This window comes from Amphiura filiformis, chromosome 1 (genome assembly GCF_039555335.1).
Source record: "Amphiura filiformis chromosome 1, Afil_fr2py, whole genome shotgun sequence".
NCBI lineage: Eukaryota > Metazoa > Echinodermata > Ophiuroidea > Amphilepidida > Amphiuridae > Amphiura > Amphiura filiformis.
Genome location: NC_092628.1, coordinates 96,291,836 through 96,315,986, shown reverse-complemented (window position 1 = coordinate 96,315,986; position 24,151 = coordinate 96,291,836). Strand labels below are relative to the sequence as shown.

The 24,151-nt window shown below is 37.2% G+C and overlaps 2 protein-coding genes and 1 long non-coding RNA gene across 3 annotated transcripts; all 3 read left to right on the top strand.

Moving 5' to 3' along the window:
- The first annotated feature begins 596 nt into the window (after positions 1-596).
- On the top strand, positions 597-2,839 carry LOC140164702 (uncharacterized). The gene is made up of 4 exons (XM_072188060.1): positions 597-654; positions 975-1,481; positions 1,961-2,166; positions 2,713-2,839. Exons 2-4 carry the CDS (start codon positions 987-989, stop codon positions 2,837-2,839), a joined length of 828 nt encoding a protein of 275 aa, XP_072044161.1. The 5' UTR covers positions 597-654; positions 975-986.
- Positions 2,840-10,001: 7,162 nt separating this feature from the next.
- On the top strand, positions 10,002-11,233 carry LOC140164692 (uncharacterized). The gene is made up of 2 exons (XM_072188049.1): positions 10,002-10,098; positions 10,287-11,233. The coding sequence occupies exons 1-2, from the start codon at positions 10,002-10,004 to the stop codon at positions 11,231-11,233; spliced, it is 1,044 nt and encodes a 347-aa protein (XP_072044150.1).
- Positions 11,234-15,639: 4,406 nt separating this feature from the next.
- LOC140167702 (uncharacterized) lies at positions 15,640-23,830 on the top strand. Its single transcript, XR_011861068.1, has 4 exons — positions 15,640-16,071; positions 19,189-19,287; positions 23,006-23,198; positions 23,724-23,830. It is a non-coding gene; the product is annotated as an uncharacterized lncRNA (long non-coding RNA).
- The last annotated feature ends 321 nt before the right edge of the window (positions 23,831-24,151 follow it).

Genomic DNA, 24,151 nt, shown 5'->3' with positions numbered 1-24,151 from the left:
GGCTCACTGTGATTGTATGGCTGGGTAAGCTACATTATTTTGATGCGTTGACCTACAGTGAAAAGTGTGTGTTCTGATGACCAGAGACTTGTGGCAAAAGTGCAGGTTACCTGCAATTGCGACATTTTTATGAATCATACGCGCCTAATCGCTTTTTGGACTTTCACCACGAGCCTCAGAAGAAATCAAGCAAGCAGTGTATTTAATATTCTTCCTAAATAATAATTTGTCCAAAAGCAAATTGAACCACAGACAATCAAATGAAATTAAATAATGATCGGGTCCGACACAGCAACTGAATGTTTCAATTATTGTTTTTTAAAAACTTGCCATTTTAGCAATTCCTGTATGATGGAAGCAGTTGGTTAAAAAAATAATAGTAATTTATATTGAACAAACCGACCAAATAATAGTTACTGCACAGTAGTCGGTACATTTAATTGTCACTTACGTCTACATGCTAGTTTTTTGTTTATTAGGCCGAAAAAGATATCATTTTAACATTAATGTTTGTTTTGAATTCCAGACTTGGTGAAACTTGTTCGCATGTTGCATGTGCAATGTCAGCTGTTGCCCGGCTGTATTCATTCGAAGCAAAGTGGATTAGATGCATGCACATCTCAGAAGTGTGAATGGCTTCCACCAACACAAGAGGTGAGTTTTTATTTTATTTTTAATAGTAAACATACAAGCTTGTTCTCAATGTACATGTGTTTGCCCATAATCCTGGCATGCCTTTTAGAATTGAAAATGTATTATTTAAAAAATAAAATTAAAAAAAATGTATAAAAAATAAAATAAACAAATAAATTTAATTATCATTCCTTTAGACATTGTATTACCTTGTACTGCAAAAATGGCTTTGAACAGACCATTACTTTATTTTGCCTTCAAATGCCTTGCAATGTGTCTAATTAAAGGTGTGTGAATAACAAGATCATTTAATGGAGTTTATGTGTTTACTTTATTTTTAGGTATCTGCTGCAATGGTTAGAGATATCGCTTTTGTTCGGCCAAGCACAAAGAAGAAGAAGGCATTAGCATCATCTCCATCCACCCCAGCAAGCAAGCTCCCACGTACCGCCATGACCTCTCCAAATCAGCAGAGGAATAGCGACGCCTTTTCATCTCCATCCACCCCAACTAGGAAGCTCCCACATACCTCCATGACCTCTCCAAATCAGCAGAGGAATAGCGACGCCTTTTCATCTCCTCCAACTACCCCATCGCGCAAGGCTAAACTTAAATCCATTCCCCCGCCAACTAAAGCTGAACTGGACGAGTGTTATGCGTCACTGGACAGATGCGAGCAGAAGCCTGCTATTCTACGGGTCTTGGATGACTATGCAAAGAACTTTATTCCTGTAAGCCGTGACTCAAGGTTTCCCCGAGCCCTCGGATACCTGTACAACCCAGATACGCTGGAACTTGGCTACTTAGATCTACTGACAGAGTGTGAAAGGGTGTATTCGACTGTGCAGGTAAATAATTTTCTTTGTTGAAAAGTGTGTTTCTAATATTGCATCATGCTTAAGATAAGTATCTACTGTGATGGAGCATTTTGCATAATACCTGGCTTGGTAAAGCAAACAAAAGGGAACACAGGCAAAATAGTTGTCTTGAAAGTTTTCGCCTGTCGTGATCAGAGTTGTAACTGGGGTTGTAACACACTTATTTATCTACTATATGTGCTAACCATTAACCCAAGAGCTGAATTAGTGTAAAACATTTGAATATATCATGCCTGGCAGAATAGTTTAACCATGGCAGGCAATAATGTTCTGCGCCCGGTTCTGCGCCACGCCGCCATATTACTGCGTGGCACACTTGTCAATGGTAGAACACACAAAATTATTCTGCCTGGCAAATACAATGCTCTCATCACAATCACCTGTGATGGGAGACTATGAAATTACATGTTCATGTATTTGAATGTGCTGCTATCCTTATCTATTTACAGGTAACAGATGAACAGATCGAGTTGGTGGAGAAAAGCTCCAGGGACCAGGCAAATTGTCATCTATGGTTTCATCAGAGAACTGGACGTGTAACAGCTTCCATCTTTAAGGCAGCATGTTGTACCAACCCAGCCATGCCGGCGCAGAGCCTTGTAAAGCGATTTGTTATCCAGAAGCACATCGCTTTTCTTCTGCAGCAACTAGGTTGGTATTATTTTAATGTAAATTTACAGTATATATTGCTGTACTTGACAAAAATCTATTGCATTGTTCTTGGAAAATACTGTGTTTCCCTCAAGTGGTCATTTTGGGTAGGGCAATTATTTGACCACTTTCAAACACCACAACCCCCCCCCCCTCCCCCATGGCAGCAAAACCTTCATTCCTTGCTACTGTAAAACACTTTAATTTCAAGGAATTAAATTCTCGAATTTGAAATTTGGTACACTGTAAACATTGCCAAATTTTAATTTTATGGATTTTTGCCTACAGCTTAAATTCACGTAAATTAAATTGCCCGCAAAATTAACTTGTTTTACAGTATTCGTGCAATACTTGGTATCTTTGAAGTGGCCCTCAACGGTATTATGTACTCGGATATGAATCGTGAATGGACTGGTCAAGCGTACTTTTTACCTAAGTATGGCTAGTCAAATGATTACAACAGAATGAGCTCGTATCCATTATAATGGTACCTCTATCAGTGGAATTAAGGCATGTTTATTAACATGTTTTTTTGTTCTTTTCTACTTAGGTACGGTTGTGAACATGAAGATAAAGCAAGAAAAGCTTTCATCGAGAAGTTTACTCAAGACAGCGGCACTAAAACTTCACCTGTAGAGAAGCAGGTTTACACCTCAGCGCAGAACATCCATTCATAGCAGCCAGCCCAGATGGCATTATAAGTTGTGATTGCTGTGGGGAAGGACTTCTAGAGGTAAAATGCCCTTTACTTACTGCGACAAGGATCTCCCAAACAAGGAGAACTATGATCATGAGGCGATGAAGACTTTTAGCATGGCACCAGACACCGACTCAGATACTCTAGAATTGAAGCATAACCACCCATACTATTACCAAGTGCAAGCCCAAATGAACGCTTGCAAAAAGCTATATTGCGATTTTGTGATTTGGAATCACAAAGATCTTATCATTAGACGGATTTATCGGGACACTGATTTCTTCGCAGACCAAATCCCTCAGGTGGAACATTTTATCAAATACGGCGTTCTGCCAGAACTGGTTGGCAAATGGCTAACGAGGCAGGTAGTGGCAGGGCATGATGGGATTGTTCTGAAAGATGTAGTTAACCACGAGGAACCAGCTGATAATGACACAGAGGATACTATGGGTAAGCTGGTGTGCTACTGCAACATGCCAGCCCATGATGAGGAGTGCATGCTGAAGTGTGCAAACAAAGACTGTGCAATTAAGTACTTCCACATGGAATGTCTGAGAATACGATGTCCACCCAAGGGAAAGTGGTACTGCCCATATTGCAGAACTTTGCCAAAGTTTAAGAGGGGAAAACAAAACAAAAAGTGACTGTTACAACTCTCTTGAACATTAAAAGACTGGACTCAGGGCAGATGCATAGTTTGTTTTCTCTAATGCATGATATTGAATAGATTCGGTTGGCAGCTGGAACTTCCTTCCTAAACCATTTACTTTTCAGGACTAGAAATTCAACGAGAATCAAGGAATTGAATCTTATGAAGTCGCGACGATTCTCTCGACGATCAGATATGAGAATAAATTTCCTCATTGCATTGTACAGTACATTGACCAATTTTGTTAAATTTGAATCTCGCAAAGTGAGGCGTAATTTCTAGCCCTGCTTTTGTATGATTTCACAGAATGTTAACATACACATAGTCCTACTGCCAACATGGTTGATGTTACTAGTATCTGTCATGTACAAATAATAAAATAACATCAGTCAAGTTAGCAGTAGACCTCTAGTGTATATCACAATTAATGAATTTCTGAAATGTTACTATAGGCCTACAATTTTGTTTGATGCAAATTCACACATGGAAACATTGGTGGTTTATTTTCTTCTGGTATTTTATTAATACAGGTCTCTCAAAACTCATTCAATTTATTTCTTCTCAGAAAAATGTTTATCACAGTTTGTACAAGTATTTATAATGCAGAAAATATGAACAATTTGTTATGTGTAAAGTAAATTGTGAAATAGAACAATTTCAAATATCACAAAGATTTAAGAATAATTGTGTACATTATTTGCTCATCAGGTTTCACAACTTTGTTAAATGTTTTTCAGTGCAGCAATCTGTACACAAGAATACCACAAATAATTTGATTACATTTTCAATTCATCCAATTTGTATTATTACAAATGGATACATGTTCATGTAGCTCTTATGTGTTTGTAAAATAAGAACAAGCTGAGCCTTCGTGTGAGGACTGCATTGAAATTACCATGGTCATAAGCCCATGTTTCTGCCATCCTTCCTCTATAGTTTGCTTTTGTTCATGCTCTTTTTTTTTTTTTTTTTCAACTAAAATCCTTAAAACCTTATCACAATCAAATTACATGAACATGATGATGAAGGATAGTGGAACATTCAGCTATCACCATGGTAACTGTTTTTCTAACTCTTCCCAATTCTTCAGCATACAGCCTGCATGAAGGGTCAACTTGTCCTTAGTTATAATATAAGCAAGTTTAAATTTCAATAGCATGCAGATTTCTGTGTCCTTGAAAAAGACATTTCAATTTGAATGGCAGTCTGTGAATAAAGATATTAAAGATATTGCAAAACTGAAAATGTTGTTTTAATGCATGATCTTTTCATCATTCCCACCTTTATAAGGCCAAAAAAAAAAAAGTTGTTTGCTTGCCCTCAACCGACCGACCCTAATTTTGGAAATCAGGAAAAAGTTTTTTTTTTCTATTTACTGTACAAAAGAATACCGACCCTAATTTTGGAAATTCCTGAAAAAGTTTTTTTTTTCTTTTCAAATTTTTGCATTCTGAAGATGTAAAAAAAATGTATTTTAAGAGTTTTTGTTCAACATTTTAGTTGTTTTGTAATGTTAGTTGATTCATTTTGACACCAAAATTGTCTGATTTTTCATATTTTGAGCCTTAATTAATTACAAACAGTAGAGTTGGTTAGTAATTTAAAAAAAAAAAAAAAAAAAAAAAAAAAGAAATCCCGACCGACCGACCCAATTGTTAAAATTCAATTGAGGGCAAGCAAACAATTTTTTTTCCTTGGCCTAATGGTAGTAACTAGTAAGTAAACTACAATAAAATGTCAAGTCACTAGTTCAGCAACATTGAACAAAAATGTTAGAGGAACAATGATATACTGTAAAACACTTTAATTTGAAGGATGTTTCTTTCGTGAATTGAAAATCAGTGACAATTTTATGGAATATAATTTCGCTGATTTTGAAATTTGGTACACTGTAAACATTGCAAAATGTTTATTTTATGGATTTTTGCCTACCATGAAATAAATTCGCTAAATTAACTCAAGTGTTTTACAGTAACAATTTCAACAAGCTGCATGTACAAATGATAACCAGTGTTATCAGAATGAATGCAACTGATCATCTCCAATCCCAATTTATCAATTGATATTATTTCACCAATTTTTTTTTGCCTTATATAAAAGTTTTTCACTATAAGTTTTCATTTTACAAAGTTCTAATGTCTCTAGTCCATTGGCACTATTGGAGGGCAGAGGTTGGTGAGTGCACAGCATACTTTCACAAGTTTATCAATAGGGGCATCACCATTTCCTAACATATCAATACCACCAACCATTGAGAGTGGAAGAGTTGCTTGAAGAATTGAATATTTCTGTTTCACAAGCCCGATCACACGTTCCACATGAATGCGAACAATTGAAAGTTCTCTCGACCAGTCAACCTCCTTCTTTGTTAATTGCGCTTTGGCCCTCGTAAATGGTGGAATTACAATTTAGCACATTGCAAGTCGACAGTAATCGCTCACAGTAAATCCACGGTCAGCTATGATGACGCGTCTCCTGCTTCTAAATAGTTCAATAGTCCACTTGTCTCGGTGATTTCCTTGTCAGATACCCGCCTCCCCAACATCTACTTATGAAAGAAACAGTTCCTTGTGGGTGATGCCAATTAAAAACTTAATGGTGTTGTGGTGCTTATAATTTGACCACGTTTGGGCTCGGGCTAAAAAGTCGCTGGGGTTTCAATAAACACTTCTGTGCAGTCAATAATAACACAAGCCTTTTTGTAAAATTTCAAAAATGCAGTAGGCATGCTTGTCCTCAGAGCAAGTCGAGACGGCCAATGTATTAAGTGTCCAAGTCTTACTGACATAGCATCAAGCACACGGTGATAGGTTCTGGAAACTGTAGAAGTACTAACATGAAAGCTTATACGCTAAGTCTAGATGTCCAAAATTATGAGTGATTTTCATAAGGAACACTATCATCTGCTCAAATGGTGTCAACTTGGAGTTCGCATTTTTTTCTGGCAAGAATGGTGAGATTAGATTAAACACAGTCATTAAAGTTATCCATGATGGTAATCCAGTATAGTATACCAGCTTTTCCGAATCATCTCTTAATGCCTCTTCAGTCAGAGACATTGACTTGATCACTTTATCCTTCTGTTGCACTGTTCGGGCGCAGCTCTTCACTATCCGCGACTAACTGTCTAAGTTCCTTATCCCACTCAAGGTCAGTCTGGGTTTCTTGCTCCTTTGTCGGCTCTTCCGGTACTTCTGGCGGCGCTTGAGGTGGTTCCTGCTGATGAAAATCGATGAGGGCACATGCAGCTTCATTAGTTTGGATCTGCTTTTTCCTTTTCTTTATTCGCTCATGTCTTTCCACTGCACGCTTTCCTCCTGACGCCCATGCACTGTTGTGGCCCATGTTGACGGTTGGAATCCAGTCTGGGTGAGTCTTGGATAAGCGGTAGGATGGCTTTCCTGTAAAAACAAAAATTAAACAATAAATTTTAAGTAATTGCTGATTACAGAACTCATCAGTTACGGTATAGAATCTATAGATATGTAGCAAGTTGCACTTTCCGTTATTTATGATCAGTGTGTATCTTTTACAAGACGCTTCTCTATACAAATGTTGGCAAATGGTCAGGTTACCCAGCCAGAATCACATGAAAGTATCATGGTTGAAGCTTTTTTTTTAGTCATACATGTTCATGTTGTCATATTCATGTTGTTCACAATTGACAACAAACTTTTTTTTTTTTTTTTTTCATCGCCATCATGATGATCATCTAGTGCCGATTATTACGCTGACTTTCAGATTCGGGCGAGGAGGACGATTTCGACCTCCTGGTTTGTTTACAAACAGAGAGGTAGACAAAAACCGCTCCGCGTGTCCAAACACTCAAGTATCAGAAGGATGGTCCACAATATAGGTAACCTAGGCAAACCTTAGTTAACACATTTACTAGTCAGCTTAATTCGCCGAGACCGGGCCCCAACACAATGCATATTTACATAGAAATTTGAATTTTTTTCGAGAATAGGTGGGTGAAGGAAACCTACATAAATATGTTTTCTATACTTCACTTGACCCAAATATATGACTTTTTATGGTGATAATCAAGTCGCACATGGAATTTTAGAGGATTTTGATAGCAGTTCCATTAAAAAAGCTGCTATCGCCATGAGACTAAGATCTAGAAACACCCGAAATGCCGTTTTGGGGAATTTTGCTAGCTGAATCTTTTTGATGAAAGTCAATCTTTGACAAGATGTAACTTTGCTACGGAAAGTGCTATGAAATAAAGGTTTTCAGTTTTGGCTTAGTTTACTCAAGGGCTTTAATTTGATATATAAAATGATGTAATTTGATGGCAAATTTGAATTCACCTCCTAGCATACCTACACAATAGCGTGATTCACGTAACCTGAATAGGGATTAAAAAGCTGTCACGTAGAACCATGTGCTTCTATTGTCCAATTTGCCATCAAGATTTCATATGGAAACAGTTCAGACCCAGTACAAGATCATGTCAGAAATTAATATTTTGTTCTGGGTCTGATTATTGGACTAATGATCATCATGATGATGATCATCATGATCATGGCTGGGTGACAGGCAAAGGGCTGAAACTAATTTGAACTACATTTTACCTGAATGAAAGTGTACTGAACACACTTTACTGTGTTTAGAAGGTTCCCATGGTTTGTTAGTAGAGGTATTCTTCTCTCGTTTGATGGCAGAAATCCAAGCGGTGCGCCTCTCCGTTGTTATTGCACGTTCATCATCTGCCTGTCTGATGGCTGGTATGGAATAGAAGCTTATCTTTTTCCCACTTTCGTCGACATCTCCGCCCTCATTTGAGCAGCCAATAACACAACAAAAATCAGGCATACTGTAAGTTTATGCTCAACTTAAAATAAGAAGCAAAATTTGTTTGAAAAAGCACCGTTTTATAATTAAAATGAGGAAGATTCTATCGTATTGCGTGTGTGTGTTGACGAAAATCAGCAGATCGAATGGACTTTAAACAACGTGCTGTTCGTGCACTTTGATTTATGTAGTCGCGGCGTGGAAAAATACTCATTTTTATTCAAAATGAAAATTAAATAATAAGTCAAGGCTCTTAATATAGTTTTTAATTATTATTATTACATCTGTGTTGATAACAATTTTATTTTGAACGTTTTATTGATAAAAACATTGTTATTTGATTTGCTCAAAGTAACAGACTTCTTCATCAACTATACGGAAAATACTGCTACATGTCTGTGTTTGGAAAACAATACAATATCGTGCATACACAGCGTCCCGTACAAATGGCGGACAGGTGCAAGATCGATACCGTGTGACGTCACGTGCAAGTGATGTATTAATCACTAAAATAGATATGAAATTATATACAATTGTCCGAATTACTGCTAACTGAACAAGTTTTAATGCCAGTTTTGGTGTCGATATAGCGGCGTCGCGTCTTGTCGCTTTTTAATTTTAAAAAACTTAAAAGGTTAAGCAAAAGTGAAGTTTAAATGAAAATTCAGTCCTTAATTAATGCAGGGACGACGTAAAAAAGTGAAAAATATTGTCACGCGGGGGGGAACGCCTTGTAAAAATTTTGATTTTTTTTTTTTTTTTTTTTTTTTTTTTTTAATGTCTTTTTCATTTGGTGGTCTGAGCCCTTAAGTTAAAGCACAGAAATCTGCGGTTTAAGGTATTAAACTACTTTAAACCGTTGCGATTTGGTAGTTCACAGCATCTTGCAAATGGTCATGATCTTTGACAAAAATTGCATGGATCATTTCATAGCGAGTGTGAAGAAGAATTCAAATATCACATATATAATAATATTTTGTAGTTATGTTGTAAAGAGGGCTGAAATAACATCACTTTTAAAACGTACATTACTCATTAACAACAATTATGTCAAGCAAGTTTTCAAAGTACCGAGTATTTGATTTGTAGAATCAATTTTTGCAAAGCATCAAAGTGTGTTTTTCAATAATATACTGATTTAGATAATGAAAATCGACTTCGACCAACAATACCTAGTCTACCCTTAAGGTGGTACTACACCTACACCCCTTGATAAATTTGTGACTAGTTTTACATTTTCTCAAAAAATAATAACACACTGGTAACAAATTACAAGACTGGAACATGTTCAGTCCACCGTGGATCAAAAGCAAACCCTCTTTATGTGTGGCATCCTTTGTTATACCAAGGGTAAACGCCAAGTTGAAGGTTAATTGGGAAGTAGGACCCTGTAACACCAAGAGCTCAGCAAAGAGAGCCCTTCCTTTTACTACTAATCCTTAGTGGTGATATCCACAGCCATCCTGGTCCAAATACACCGATATGCACAATTTGTGATTATGAGATCAACTCCAACCATCCATCCCTTAGGTGTAGTGAGTGTGACAGATGGTCTCATAATAATTGTGAAAACCCAAACGAGCAATTACCTGGTTTTGGCAAATGGATTTTCTGGGAATGTCCCAGTTGCTGTTTACCAAATATATGTAATTCCCTATTTTCTGCCTCTGATCTTGAAATATCCAATGAATTCTCCATGTTGGAGTCTCTAGACATACTAGATGACTCATTTGCATTTATGGCTAACATGGATGATGTTATAACATCCAGTCCCAAACCAACTAGTAACCAAGGTAATAGGGATGAGAATGTTATACCCTCAAAAAAGAGACCCCAAAACATCAAAGTTATGCTAGTTAACTGCCGTGGTCTCAAGAGTGACAGGAAGCAACATGATCTTTTAGACTTGATAGAAACCCATAAACCTGACATCATCTGTGGTCAAGAATCACATCTTGATAACTCCTTTGCAACGACAGAGGTATTCCGTCCGAGTATAATGTTTCTCGTAAGGACAGGAACATTCATGGCGGTGGTGTATTTGTAGCTGTGACAAAGAGGTATGTATCCACCACTGAATATTCCCTAGACACTCAATCTGAAATAGTGTGGTGCAAGATTGAGATTGCAGGTACCAAACCTCTACACATAGGATCGTTTTATAGACCCACTGATAACAAAGCTGAACCTATCCAACAATTAAATATTTCCTTAAGCAAGATAACACAGAATGGTACGTTACCTAATGTCATCCTGGGTGGTGATTTTAATTGTCCAGATGTCGAATGGATAACCAACACCATTAAGCCAAATCCTCAGTATGGCTACAAAGTCAACAGAGCTTTATTGGATACCGTTGAAGAACATGGTTTAATCCAACAAGTAAAGGAACCAACCCGCTTGAATAACATCCTAGACCTCTTATTAACCACCAACCCAGATCTGGTGGAGCAGGTCGATGTTTGCCCTGGAATGAGCGATCATAGGATAGTAATTGCTGTGATCAATGTTAAAGCTAAGCGTATTACAAAACCTCCACGTAAAGTGTTTGTTTACACGAAAATGAACAAGGAAGGTTTTAAGAATGATGCGCTTGCTTTCCAAAAAGTTATTCTTACGAGCAATGAGCGTTCTACCAGTGAAAACTGGTCGCACTTCACCAATGAAATCGGTGGGATGGTAGAGAAGCATGTCCCTCAAAAAAATATCAGGGAGCGTTGGGATGTACCCTGGCTATCGCCCGAAATAAAAAGGCTCATCCGTAAAAAACAACGGGTTTATAATGCTTTTAAGAAATACAAGTCTGATGTTCTATGGGAACATTTCAGAAAAATTAGAAAAACTGTTCATAGAGAAATGACCAAATCCAAAAATGATTACAACTGTTGGGAAAAGATTCTGGTCACACGTCAAAACAATCCGGCGTGAGAGTTGTGGAGTTGCAACACTTAATGTGGATGGAGTTGAAATATCCAGCAGCAAAACAAAGGCAGAAGCCCTCAGTTACCAGTATTCGAGTGTCTTTACAATTGAAGACACCACGGAAATACCCAAAATGGAAGGTGACCCTTTCCCCACTATCAATAATTTGACAATAGATACAGAAGGAGTGAGAAAACTCCTTGAGGACATAAATCCAAAGAAAGCCTCCGGACCTGATGGAGTATCTGCATATATATTGAAAGAGTTCAATCAGGAACTGGCTCCCATTATCAAGTTTATATTTTCCCAGTCACTTGAAACAGGTGACATCCCTTGTGACTGGCTTACTGCCAATATTACGGCAATTTTTAAAAAGGGGCCGAAAAACAATCCGGCCAATTACAGGCCAGTGTCCCTCACGTCAGTCACATGCAAAATCATGGAGCACATTCTCTTTCGTCATATAATGTCTCATTTAGAAAAATACAATATTCTTTCTGACTTTCAACATGGATTTAGATCAAACCATAGCTGTGAATCTCAATTGATAATTACCATAGAAGACCTTGCACGAAATCTTGATAATAGCTTGCAAACAGATCTACAAATTCTCGATTTTCAAAAGGCCTTCGACACCGTCCCGCATCAACGACTGCTTAAGAAGCTAGACCATTATGGTATAAGGGGTTCAATCTGGAAATGGATACAAAATTGGTTAATGAATAGAACGCAGACAGTTGTCGTTGATGGTGAATCAGCCCAACCGGCCCAAGTTCTATCTGGTGTCCCGCAGGGTACGGTGTTAGGCCCTTTGATGTTTTTGGTTTACATAAACGACATTGCCTCCCACATAGACAGTTCAACCCGTATTCGTCTTTTTGCAGATGATTGCCTCCTTTATAGGGTTATCAGAACACCTAATGATAACGACATCCTGCAAACTGACCTTACATCACTGTACAAATGGTCAAACAAATGGCAAATGAGTTTCAATATTTCCAAATGTAAAACACTTAGAGTCACCACAAAGCGTCATCCAATTGTATGTACTTATAGTATGGGAAATGAAATTCTTGAAGGTGTGACGCATCATGCATACTTAGGCGTCGAAATATCTCATAATTTAAAATGGTCGCTGCATATAAACAATATTGTCGCCAAGGCGAACAGAGCCCTGTGGTTTATACGTAGAAATTTACACCGTTGTCCCAAGTCCATCAAACATCAAATGTACATAGCTCTTGTTCGTCCTCATTTAGAATTTGCCTGCGCTGTATGGGATCCATATACAACATCTGATATCCAAAAAATAGAAATGGTGCAGCGCAGAGCAGCTAGGTTTGTGGTTAATAACTATAAAAGAACCGAAGGTACCGTAACTAGCATTCTAAATGAGTTAAATTGGCCCACACTACAAGAACGCCGAAAAAATATCCGTCTTGCAACAATGTATAAAATTCAATCAGAAGATATAGCAATTCCAATTCCTGATTATATTCACAGGCAAACCGTCACAAGCACCAGACAATATCATCCTCTGAAGTTCCGGTCCATGAAAGTATCATCAAATGTGTACAAATACAGTTTCTTTCCAAATACCATATCAGAATGGAATAACCTACCATCATCTGCTCTAGAGTCTTGTAGTATTCAATACTTCAAAACTGCACTATGTAATAATGTAATGTAACTTAATCTGTATTCTCGTAAAAGTTTTTGTGTTTTCGTCGTAGGCCATTTTTCTTCTCAATTAGATGTCGCTTTTGCGATTTTATTGAGTATTTGTTTAGATTTAGATTTAGAAATGTTATGTATATTATAGGGACAAGGAATCCAGTTACTACACTGGAATTTAAAGGGGAATATTGGAACGTCATCTTTCCCTGGTTAAGCAGCAGACCAGACCATGGCCAGAGGGTAACATGAGTAGGTTTCTTTTACCTTGAAGGCAAGGATAGTCTTGCAAATATGGGCTAACTTTCCCCTAGCCAATCCAATATGCCATGAATTAGTAGGACTACGACTACAACTGGTATATACTGGTCAGTTTATACTCCTATTTCAACATGTTATTTTTATGTGGGCCTTTAAGTGATTCAAGACACGCGGTACGCTATTTATGATAAGAAAAGAGGTACCGCTAGCAGGGCCGTCGCAACCGGGGCGGCCGGGGCGGCCATGGCTGCCCCACTTTTTGCCAAAAAAAAAAAAAAAATCAAAAAAAAAAAAAAAAAAAAATTGATTTTTTGATTTTTTTGATTTTTTTATAATTTTTTTTTGGGGGGTGCACTGCACGGTACCAGCCTCTCATCCTTGCCACCCGAGAAGAAAATATTTGCAACCAAATATCAATGAGAAATAGTCATCAGATCATAGACTATTATAGTTTAGGGACACCTCACTAGACTCCATGTCTAGTCGATTTCTTCATTTTCAGGCTGGCCCGTGCCGCTCCTATCAATAATTATAATTGTTTTATTTTTTGTCCTAACCATTCATTAAAAAAAAACCGTACAGGCTTAACCCTGAACTATACAAATCCTTGACCCTCACCCAGAACCCCCCCCCCAGGTAAATAATCATTGGAAGAAAAATTAATTTCCCCTAATATAAAAACTTTGGCTAAGTTATTATGTAAACCTAGCTTCGGGTTGTAATCTTTCTTTCGTACATTATAACTTGTGTCAATTTGTAAGCTGTTCTAGATCATGTAAGCGCGCAACACCCGGCATGTACCGCCACTGACCATGCAGAATGAACTAGTAGATGTCTAAGTGGTGTTGCAACAGTTATATGGGGGAGGGGGCAAAGATACACACAGGGTAAGCCTACACATAATTTATTGCAAAGCCCTGACATATTAAGAAAAAAAGTTCCATGACGTCCTGTAAACAAAAGTCCTTTCGTAATGGTGCGGTCAATATATATTAATAATATGTGGAATTTTCAACATTTCCGTAGTCACACTTCAGTTTCACTCTTTCCGACGGAGGAGTAGGGGAAGGAGGGGGGAGAGACAGAGGAGATAGGGAGGATCAGCCTCCTAACGAAACGAATTTCGTTTATAGGACGTCATCGAACTTTCAAGTTGGAGTGAAAAGGGTACATATTTTTACGATTATTAGCATTATTAACATGATTAATAGAAGTAAATTTGACATACGTATAGCCATGCTTATATTATATGTGTGTAGTCCTTGCGTTTAGGTTAAAAACATCCAAATGAAATAGGCCAATTTTTGACCATATGGCAGTAAAAAAAACGATACAAGTTTTGATACCCCTAAAACTAGTTTTTAGCACTTTATGTACATTTACATTCATACAAATGATGTGAGTAGTTTCAATTCACATACCGGGTTTTACGCACATTGTGTACCTCAAAATGCGAGAGCTGGGCTTCGCCCCTGACTTCCCACAAGGGGCTCTGCCCCCTTGACCCTTGGCCCCCTTGACCAGACCCCCGCCATATGGCCGCCCCACTATTTCATACCTTGCTACGGCCCTGACCGCTAGAATGTACCTTATTTCTTAACATATAATGAACCACTTGTATTGAATCACTGAAATTTCAGTGAAGTAATTGGATTGCTTACCCCAATAATATACATAACATTTATTACCAGTGTCTAATTACTTTCAGAGAAAAATGCAAAATTAGTCACAAAATTTATCAGGGGGTGTAGTACCACCTTAAGTCAGCAAAGACCGCGTGAAACTGTATACTTGCACGTACCAAGGAATATCCTTGTCAATGTTATATTGTTATCATGCGGTTAACCGAATTAATCGGTCAATTGTTCACGGTTCACCTTAAACAAAAATGTACATGTACATGTGCATGATACGTATTAAAACAAGGTTTTTTGTGGAAGAAAAGCATAGCAGTATACGGATATTGGATATTTACATTCAAACTACATGTACTTACAAATTTCAAAAGTTATTCAACACATTAAAACTAAAAAATGCTATGTTATACATGTAGAACTAATTATTATTATTATTATTATTATTATTATTATTATTATTATTATTATTAGAAGTAGTAGTAGTAGTAGTAGTAGTAGTAGTAGTAGTAGTAGTAGTAGTAGTAGTAGTAGTAGTAGTAGTAACAAGCTTTAAATGGACCAAAAAGTCCATTTTTTATTAAAATAAAAATAATAATAATATATAATAATAATAATAATAATAATAATAATAATAATAATAATAATAATAATAATAATTACAAATAGCGAGTTAGGGCATACGCCCTAAATGGGCAGGCAACACTCGACTCAAAACTGTTTCATATTAGCTAATTTCAGGGATTAAGTACGCTAAACGTATTTACGTGTCATATAGATAACTATTGTGTAATATAAGTATTTTTGTGAAGTTAATTTCAATTTTTCATCATGCATGTTTTTTCAAAAATGCCCTAACTTTGTGGGGATGAGATTATTAGTATAAATTAGGACTTAGGGCATCCAAATGACCCAGGGTCACCTGTGTTAAAAGTTCCATTGCCTCAAACCCAGCTCTATGACTGGCAACTTCTGACTTCCGGGCCGAAGACCTTGTTTATCAATCAATCGATTTTATCAGCTCAGTCACGGGCTCAGTGTAGCTGTGTCAACGCTGTCATGGCTGTGTAGCTCTATTTTTGTCCCTACTGATTTTATATCTGGTGTTTCAATATCGACAAAAACCCGCGTCCGTGGTTCGTGGAAAATGATTCGTCATGACAGTTTACATGTTTAGGAAGGTCTTCAATCGATCTAATTCGTAATGTACTGTATAGACGAGGTGTTTGAATGATGTTACAATTCATGAATCATGTGAATTACATTGCAATTCAGGTAAGCTTAAATTTTCTTTAATGTCATGAATGATGAATGTAGAGGTGTACCATGCACAACTGCATGATGCTGTTACATTGGTACTACTAAAGCCTCCAGCATACTTTCCTGCCGCTTGCCGCTGCGGCAAGCGGCAGGGCGTGTCAACCAATGACAAGCCTTTATTGTGTCCGTTTGTCTGCAATGCTGGCGTCATACGCCGCTCAGCGGCAAGCGGCAGGGTAGTATGAAACCAGCATAAGCTTAATATTCTCATGTATAACTGTAAATCATTTGCAAGGTCTTTGGTTTCATACTACCCTGCCGCTTGCTGCTGAGCGTGTGTATGCGACGCGCATTGGCATTGGCAGACATACTATAAAGTAATTCTTGGCCAAGCTCGAACATACCTGTTGCATCCATGTAGCGTACAAATCGTGTCACCATACGCAATCATGTAACATGAGTGCATGCTTTCTACTGTACCTCACTTAGCGCACTATGTTCCAGCTTGGCCAAGAATTTAATACCGTACTTAGATAATAGGCATATAGTTTAGCTGCAACTCTATGTCTATAACGGACTAGATTAGGCATATAGTTTCTGCAACGCATAGGCCTAGATATAAAATTGTTAATTCTGATCTTAGCCAGTGGCTGTGGTTTAGCTTGTAAGCACTGCATTTCATTGAGTTCCTGTATGTCGTCTAAAACACGGTAGAGGATATGGTTCGCGTACAATACATGCATCATTACGCAACACGCTTGTCGAGAGATGCGCACTAGCTGCACGAAGTACGCGCAACTGAATTTGTTAATTTTAGAATAAGGGAAGTTTTCATGGCTGTTTGTTTTATAGTTAATTTATTTTCCCCTAAATAAAACTAGTTTTAGTTATCAAAATAATAATTTATGGTAACTGACTAAAGAATGACAACAAATGATAGGAATTTTTGTTGTACTGTCCTCTACGAGTGATGGACGTAAGACAGGTCCAAGGTTTAGCGTAGTGGGCGCCGGCATCCACTACGCAAAATATTGGTCTTGCCTGTCGTCTCTCATACGGTAAGCAAAACTCTTGCCAACCCCCAACCCAACCCCCTTGCCCCCCCCCCCCCAGTAAAAAGCCAAAATTACGAAAATGTTACCTTTTTGCAGTAATTTTGCACAAAATTTGTTGGTTTTGCCCCCTTCCCAAAAAAAAAATTCACTTTGCCCACTCAATGCCCCCATTGGATGAGAGCATGATTTTTAGCATTGGGTGAGAGCAAAATGTAAAAAAATTTGGGTCATTGGGTGAGAACAATTTTTTAAATGGAACTTTTGTGTTAGAGCCGAAACAGCGCCACAGAAACCTCAAACATCAAATTTCTAGTTCTAAATCTAAATCTAAATGGCTAAAAGTAATAAAATCAGTGATAAATGAAAGCTGCTGTTCAAACTGAACTTTGGTTGACAGATCAAATGCAAAAATAGGGTGTCTTCCGTGACAGAGCATTTGTTAGATTGCCAAACTCAAAAACTTTACAATGTGCACAATCTTGGTCATACTGCAATGATGATTGTTTAAATTCATGCACACAGTTGTCAGGATGAAATAACTTCATGGTTTGATTGACACACATTTATGTTACAAACATGTATGTCAAACTGTTTAAATTGAACTCCTGTCAACTGTGAGCATGTTTAAAAGTATCTTTTTGAGGTATGGGACCCCCCCCCCCCACCCCCAGGGTCTACACTCCCTGGACGCCCATCAAGTTACGCAGAACTTTGGTCCATGGATGAGGGCTCAGTCCCCCCATGTTGGAAAGGCTTTCATGGGGCATGTTCCCATTATTAGTGAACTTCTGTATTTTTTAAGTGGGAGTAGGTCCTTTTGAGAGGTCAAATATGGTGAGTTGCCAAAATCAGATCATAAAATATCCTTTCCTTTTTGATCAATTTTCAATACATACAATCAAATAAAAGTCTGAGTCTGCTGCTGACAACTCACCACACGTAACTTTCAAGTTAAATGATCCTTCACATTTTAAAAGTAGGCCTACAAACATATCCTGTGCATGATATACATCACAGTTTTACCAAACACAACTCCAGTATGGTACTCTGACTTAACTCACCACATTAAGAACACACTATTAAATAAGGTTCTTTCACTTCCGATTCCAACCATAACCAATGAACATAAAATGCTACATATCCAATCTTCTACATTAGCTAACTCTTGATTTCCAATACTCTGAAGATAACAACCATATTTGAACTCACATTGACTACATTTTTTGTATCCACACGCAGTGAGAAAGCCCACTATTCAGAAAACAGAAAACCTATCACCCAAGGTCCGCTATTCAGAATTGTGGGCTTATTTTCCTTTAAAAAATGACATGCTAAACAGAAGACCGCTAATCAGAAAAGCCATTAATCAGAAGGCCCACTACTCAGAAAATATATTCTGAGTAGCGGGTCTTCTGATTAACGAAATTTAATGAGCCCTTTTGAAGAATCACACCCAGACAACCTGCCACTCAGAAAACCCAGTTCTCAGGGTATCATTAGAGTTCAGAGGTTAGGTTAAGGTTAGGGCTAACTCAGTTCTTTCAAATGATAAAAGCAGGCCACTATATTATAGTCATAGTGGGCATTCTGAGTAGCGGGTAAAGGATCGGATACAGCCCGCTAGCCAAAAATGCTAGTCGGGAAAAAAAATTCTTTTACATAAAATACAACAAAGCCCACTATTCAGAAAGTCCATTATTCAGAAGGCCTGCTGCTCAGAAAATTCTGACTAGCGGGCCTTCTGAAAAATGGGTTTTCTGAATAGCAGGTCTTCTGACTACCAAGTCTTCTGAGTGACAGGCTGCACCCAACATTCTATGCCATGACCAAATCTCATCAAATATGTTTGTGTAACTCCTAATGTGACATCTTAACATATTAAAACTCTCCAAATATCTTCCCCAGGAATGGCATCCACCATGGGATCACAATTAATTGATGAATTTGAATTAATAAAAATAGCACTACTTTTCTAAAGAGTTCTAAAGATAGACCATTGTCCAGCTCATGATACAATAATAATATGCTTTTATTTATTTTGTATGTTTTACATTATGTTTGCTTTATATACACTTAGAATGGCTGAGAAATCTATTGTACTGGTCCACCAATTTTTTGAATGGGAATTATGACAGCGACAAAAGATACTGATATTTGATTGCATCTGCAAAACAAGGTAAATCAACATTTGCATTGGCTTAGGAAGATTTTTAGCACATTTGCAACGCAAATGATGCTATTGTCATGGTCCAGATTACTGTATGTTTTTTTCTTTCTCTTGCTACATCGTTTAGAGCAATGGATCTGGTAATTTGAGGCAGCGATCTTTGCATGATCGCTCATGAGTGTTACTTATTTAGCTAGGAAAATTCGGACGGAAAGTGTCATTTTGGAGCATTTTGTTACGTAAAATTTTTACCAAATTTCATGGAATAGTCTCCTATGCAGACTGTTTGTGGTGCTTTTCATATTACAAACACTGTACAAACTCCTTGATCTGGCGATTTTGTAAAAGAGATGTTGAACTTTACTGCTTCAATGCGGCTACAATGTTTGCTTTTCAGTGTTGCTTTGCCTTGCATTCGGCAAGTCAATAGATAAAGCACCAATTGGGCTCGTGCTGTCTATAGGCCCCTACTTCTGTGCGCGAGTCATGATCAATTAATGTCTCAAATTCTCCAAATTAGTGCACATTCAGAACGATTGTAGCAAAACTTAGTTTATATCATTGGCACTGACACATTTAATGCTAGTCCAGACTTTGTGTCTTTGTAACATATTAACACCTTTCTAGTTTTTCAATTAACACATTTAGTGCTACAACATTTAAGCGTTTATTGGTCTTGAACATATCCTGTACACTGTAAATATTAACTTAGAAATGTGAGGAAAAGTGATTGACTATAGCATGTAAGAAATTGATGTCTTTTTAACATATTAAGGGGGTACTACACCCCTATGGTAAATTTGTGACTATTTTTGCAAAAAATCAAAAAATAATAACACACTGGTAACAAAAGATATGTATATTATTGGGGCAAGGAATCAAATTACTACGCTGAAATTTCAGTGACTCAAGACAAGCGGTTCAGTATATATGATAGGAAATGAGGTACATCCTAGCGGTATTTTATTTCTTATCATAAATAACAAAACCGCTTTGTCGTGGGACACTGAAATTCCAGTGTAGTAATTGGATTCCTTGCCCCTATAATATACACAACTTTTGTTACCAGTGTGTTTTTAGTTTTTGAGAAAAATGCAAAAATAGACACAAATTTATCGAGGGGTGTAGTACCCCCTTAACACCTACTTGTTAGGTCATTGTTAAGGTGGTGTTAAAGGCAAGGTTTAGGGAAATCATGAATTCCAACATTTTTGCAAATATCTCCAAACCTTTCATGATACAATCTCAAGTCAGTTTGTACTTATGTAGGGATATGTTGGCCATGTTATGAAGGTAATAAAACTGTTGCCATGGTAACCAAGCAGTCGCTATTGGCTTCTGACCAATCACATTGAAAGTTTTTTGCTGTCGCAAATCACTTCATTTGTCCCAATAAAAGTATACTCACATGTTGAGTCATGTTCCTGCGCACCTCCACTGATTTTCCCGTAAAAAAAATACCAGTGGAATTCCCCCCGGGGGTCAAAGTGAAATTTTTGTTTTTTTGGCCACAGATTCCACATTACTTACAAACTTTTTACGGGAAAATCAGCAGGGAGGTCATTCTTGATGTTCTTGAATGATTTGACACCATTTCCTAATTTATTTGGACATGTGCAATTTCAACCATATGAGAGCAGTATCCAGGTCTGAAATTTCTCGGTCCCTGGAGAGCAATAATCAGAGGAGGTAGGGTGCTGAAAACACTGCCGAAAATCTTTAAAAATAATTATCTTCTTCTGTGCTAAAGATGAAAACGATCCATAGATCTTTAATTTGCATTTTAAACCACCTTAAGTTGTAAATTCTCAGTATCAATAAAATAACTGAGCAAACATAGATAATGGAATTAACTGTGGAGCAAATTAATATGCTTAATTCCAATCAGTTAATTTCAATCATTTACAATCTGATTATATTATCTTCTGTGCCAAAGATAAAACGGTCCATAGATCTTTAATTTGCATTTAAAACCACCTTAAGTTGTTGTACCTTTCTCGGTATCAATAAAATGACTGAGCAAACACAGATAATGGAATTATCTGTGGAGCAAATTAATACCCTTAATTCCAATCAGTTAATTCCAATCATTTACAATGTGATTAAAAAAACTAAATTCATGTATAAAGGGCTGTAACTACAGATCTATAATACACTGTAAATGAAAATATCTACATGTTTCAATAAAAAAAATTGATGTAACTGCTCACAGCAAACCCAAGAATAAAACCACCCATATTTAGCGGCACACAAAGTACACAGGTTCACTTCCCACATACCTAGTTTATGCATATTTTTAACATAATGTGACATAAAAATGAACAAATATGCTACAATTTTTATTGAACCTTACCTCTGGCAAAACTACACTTTTCCAGATTATTGTGCAATATATTATATATTTATTTGTATGGCGCAGTTGTATATAGGTTACTGTATATTGGTTACTATATATTGGTTATAGATGGTACATTTAACTCCACAACTTCAAAAAATACGCACTTACACAACAAAAGTCCTAACATTCCCAGCAACCAACTCCACACAACTCAACCCTAATACCTTCAACTATAAACTACAAACCAGCAAACATGAAACAATCCAATTATACCAAATCTACATTGCCTGCCCAATGCAACCAGCCAAAAACCTGTCAACAGCACCAAATACACTAACAAATATCTACAATCAATAAGAGAGGTACACCACTAACCACTACATCTCAAATTAACTTGTCAGTATACCTACTTTGTGCAATTTCACTGGTGCTTATTTGAATTCTGAGATGTCTTGAAGTAATTTGGCAACTCAATTTTAGTACAATATTGTATTTCTAATGTATTTTATAGTGTTTTTTAAATGTGTTTATAATTATGTACTGTGTAATTTTAGTTCTTTTATTTGGTGTGTGTATAAGGGACCCCATCTAGTGGGCCTCATGTGCCTGTTCGGTTGCCCTTTGCAGCACACACCACAATTTGATATTTTTATGTGCAATGAAGGTAATAAACATGATAAACTAAACTACACTCTTTATCACAGCCCTGCCAACACACTAATAAAAATTAACAACTGCACTTACAAACAACATAACAAATAAAACCTGCACACAACCACCAACACAATGAATTTCAATTCCTGACCATAACCCATAACAAACCTACTACAGCACCATTGGTGCTTTGGTTTACATTTTGGGAGCTAAAAATTTAAAACTTTTTAGTGGGCCACCCTCATGTGGCAGACGGGTTTTTCACCCCGAGTCAGAAAATTTTGCAAAATATAGGTCACAAACACTCTTTCCTCTATTTTATCACAATTTGTTAACTCCACCTATAGGATTATTGGGGGAGGCTGAAAGGTATTCAGGCTCCCACAAAATTAATATTCAGGGGCTGAGCCCCCTCCCTGCTCCAAAGCATATGATTTATGTGCTCTTTGACATCTGTGGTTCAATGCTGTTGCAGTGGTACAAACCGCATGAGCGTATTTAGTGCAGCGCCATATATTAAAAAAGAGATGTCAATTAAGGTAAAGCAATATTGTAACATAGTTCATAGGGACACCCCTCAATGTTTTTCAAACTCTACCACACGCATACACACATTTACTTAGGACCAGGAAGAAGAATAATTAGATTATAGGTATTTACTTAGTATGAAAAAGTTATTCTTTCAACTCCTATAAAATGATTATTCTGTTGCAATTTGTTTTTGTTTTTTCTCAGGGATTTGTTTCTCACTTCGGTCTGGTTTTGCCGGGGTTTTGCATGGCACAACACAGGCTACACAGCTCTAGATAACTGGTGAAAAAGTGCTTCAACGATTCTCCTTTACAGACACAGATTATCCAACCTGGTATGTTCACAGCAAATCTCGACCAGCACTGGACGGTATGAAACATTATATGGGTCAGATAAAGTGAGTGCTAGCACTGGACTATTAAAGCCATAATGTGTGATTTTCATAAAATTGATTCCTAAATGTTAGTTTTCACTTATCATCACATTGCCCCCTTTTAATTTTGAGCCAAACAAATGAGGTAATATCAAAAATTATGATTTCACTCCAGCGCTTAGAATGTGTGTATTTAGCTTGCTGTTCATATTACATTGATCTATTTATATTGCACCAAGCATCGCGCAGCTGGGATGTATACACAATATGTGTGCATGAAGAAATTTGCAGCACTTATCCAAAGCATGAAAGGGTGCTCACTGCAGTTTACTTTAGCGTGCAAATATTAAAATAGCCAAACAATTCACTAATACATTTTGAATTTGGTACTGATCAGACCCACCTCCCATGTAACTTTGGAGCTAGGATTCTTTTACATGTAAGTGCAGCATGGAGAAGCCCTTTTTCAGAAACCTGGAGGATAAATGCTTGTTCTTGTAAAAGGTTGCTCCATTTTATAAAATCTTATTTCTTGAATTTCCACACTAGGTGATATCAGTGATGTCAACTTGAAGTGAACTGTTTAGTAATGCAGCAACTGGCTTACAAATCAGAATGTTTACTGTTTTAGTGATGAACTCCACTGAACATCAAAAGTCCGGTATGTACAATGCGTAACTGCTTTATTGGATGAAAAAAAAGGATTAGGTCATACAGCCTAATGCAAATAGACCTCAAAATGGTACAGAATGATTAATAAATGATACCTCAAACAATGGTCCAGAATTATACTCTAGTTTTTGTTCACGGAGTGAACTTCTAATTTCACTTCCACTCACATCTATGCACAATTTATCCCCTATATACCATGTGTCTTTGAATAGCTATTGTAGCCCACCAACCTTGTGGTTAAGAGGCTGGGAAATATTTCCTAATATCTCATACCCTCGATTGAATGTCTTTTTCTAATCCTGCCT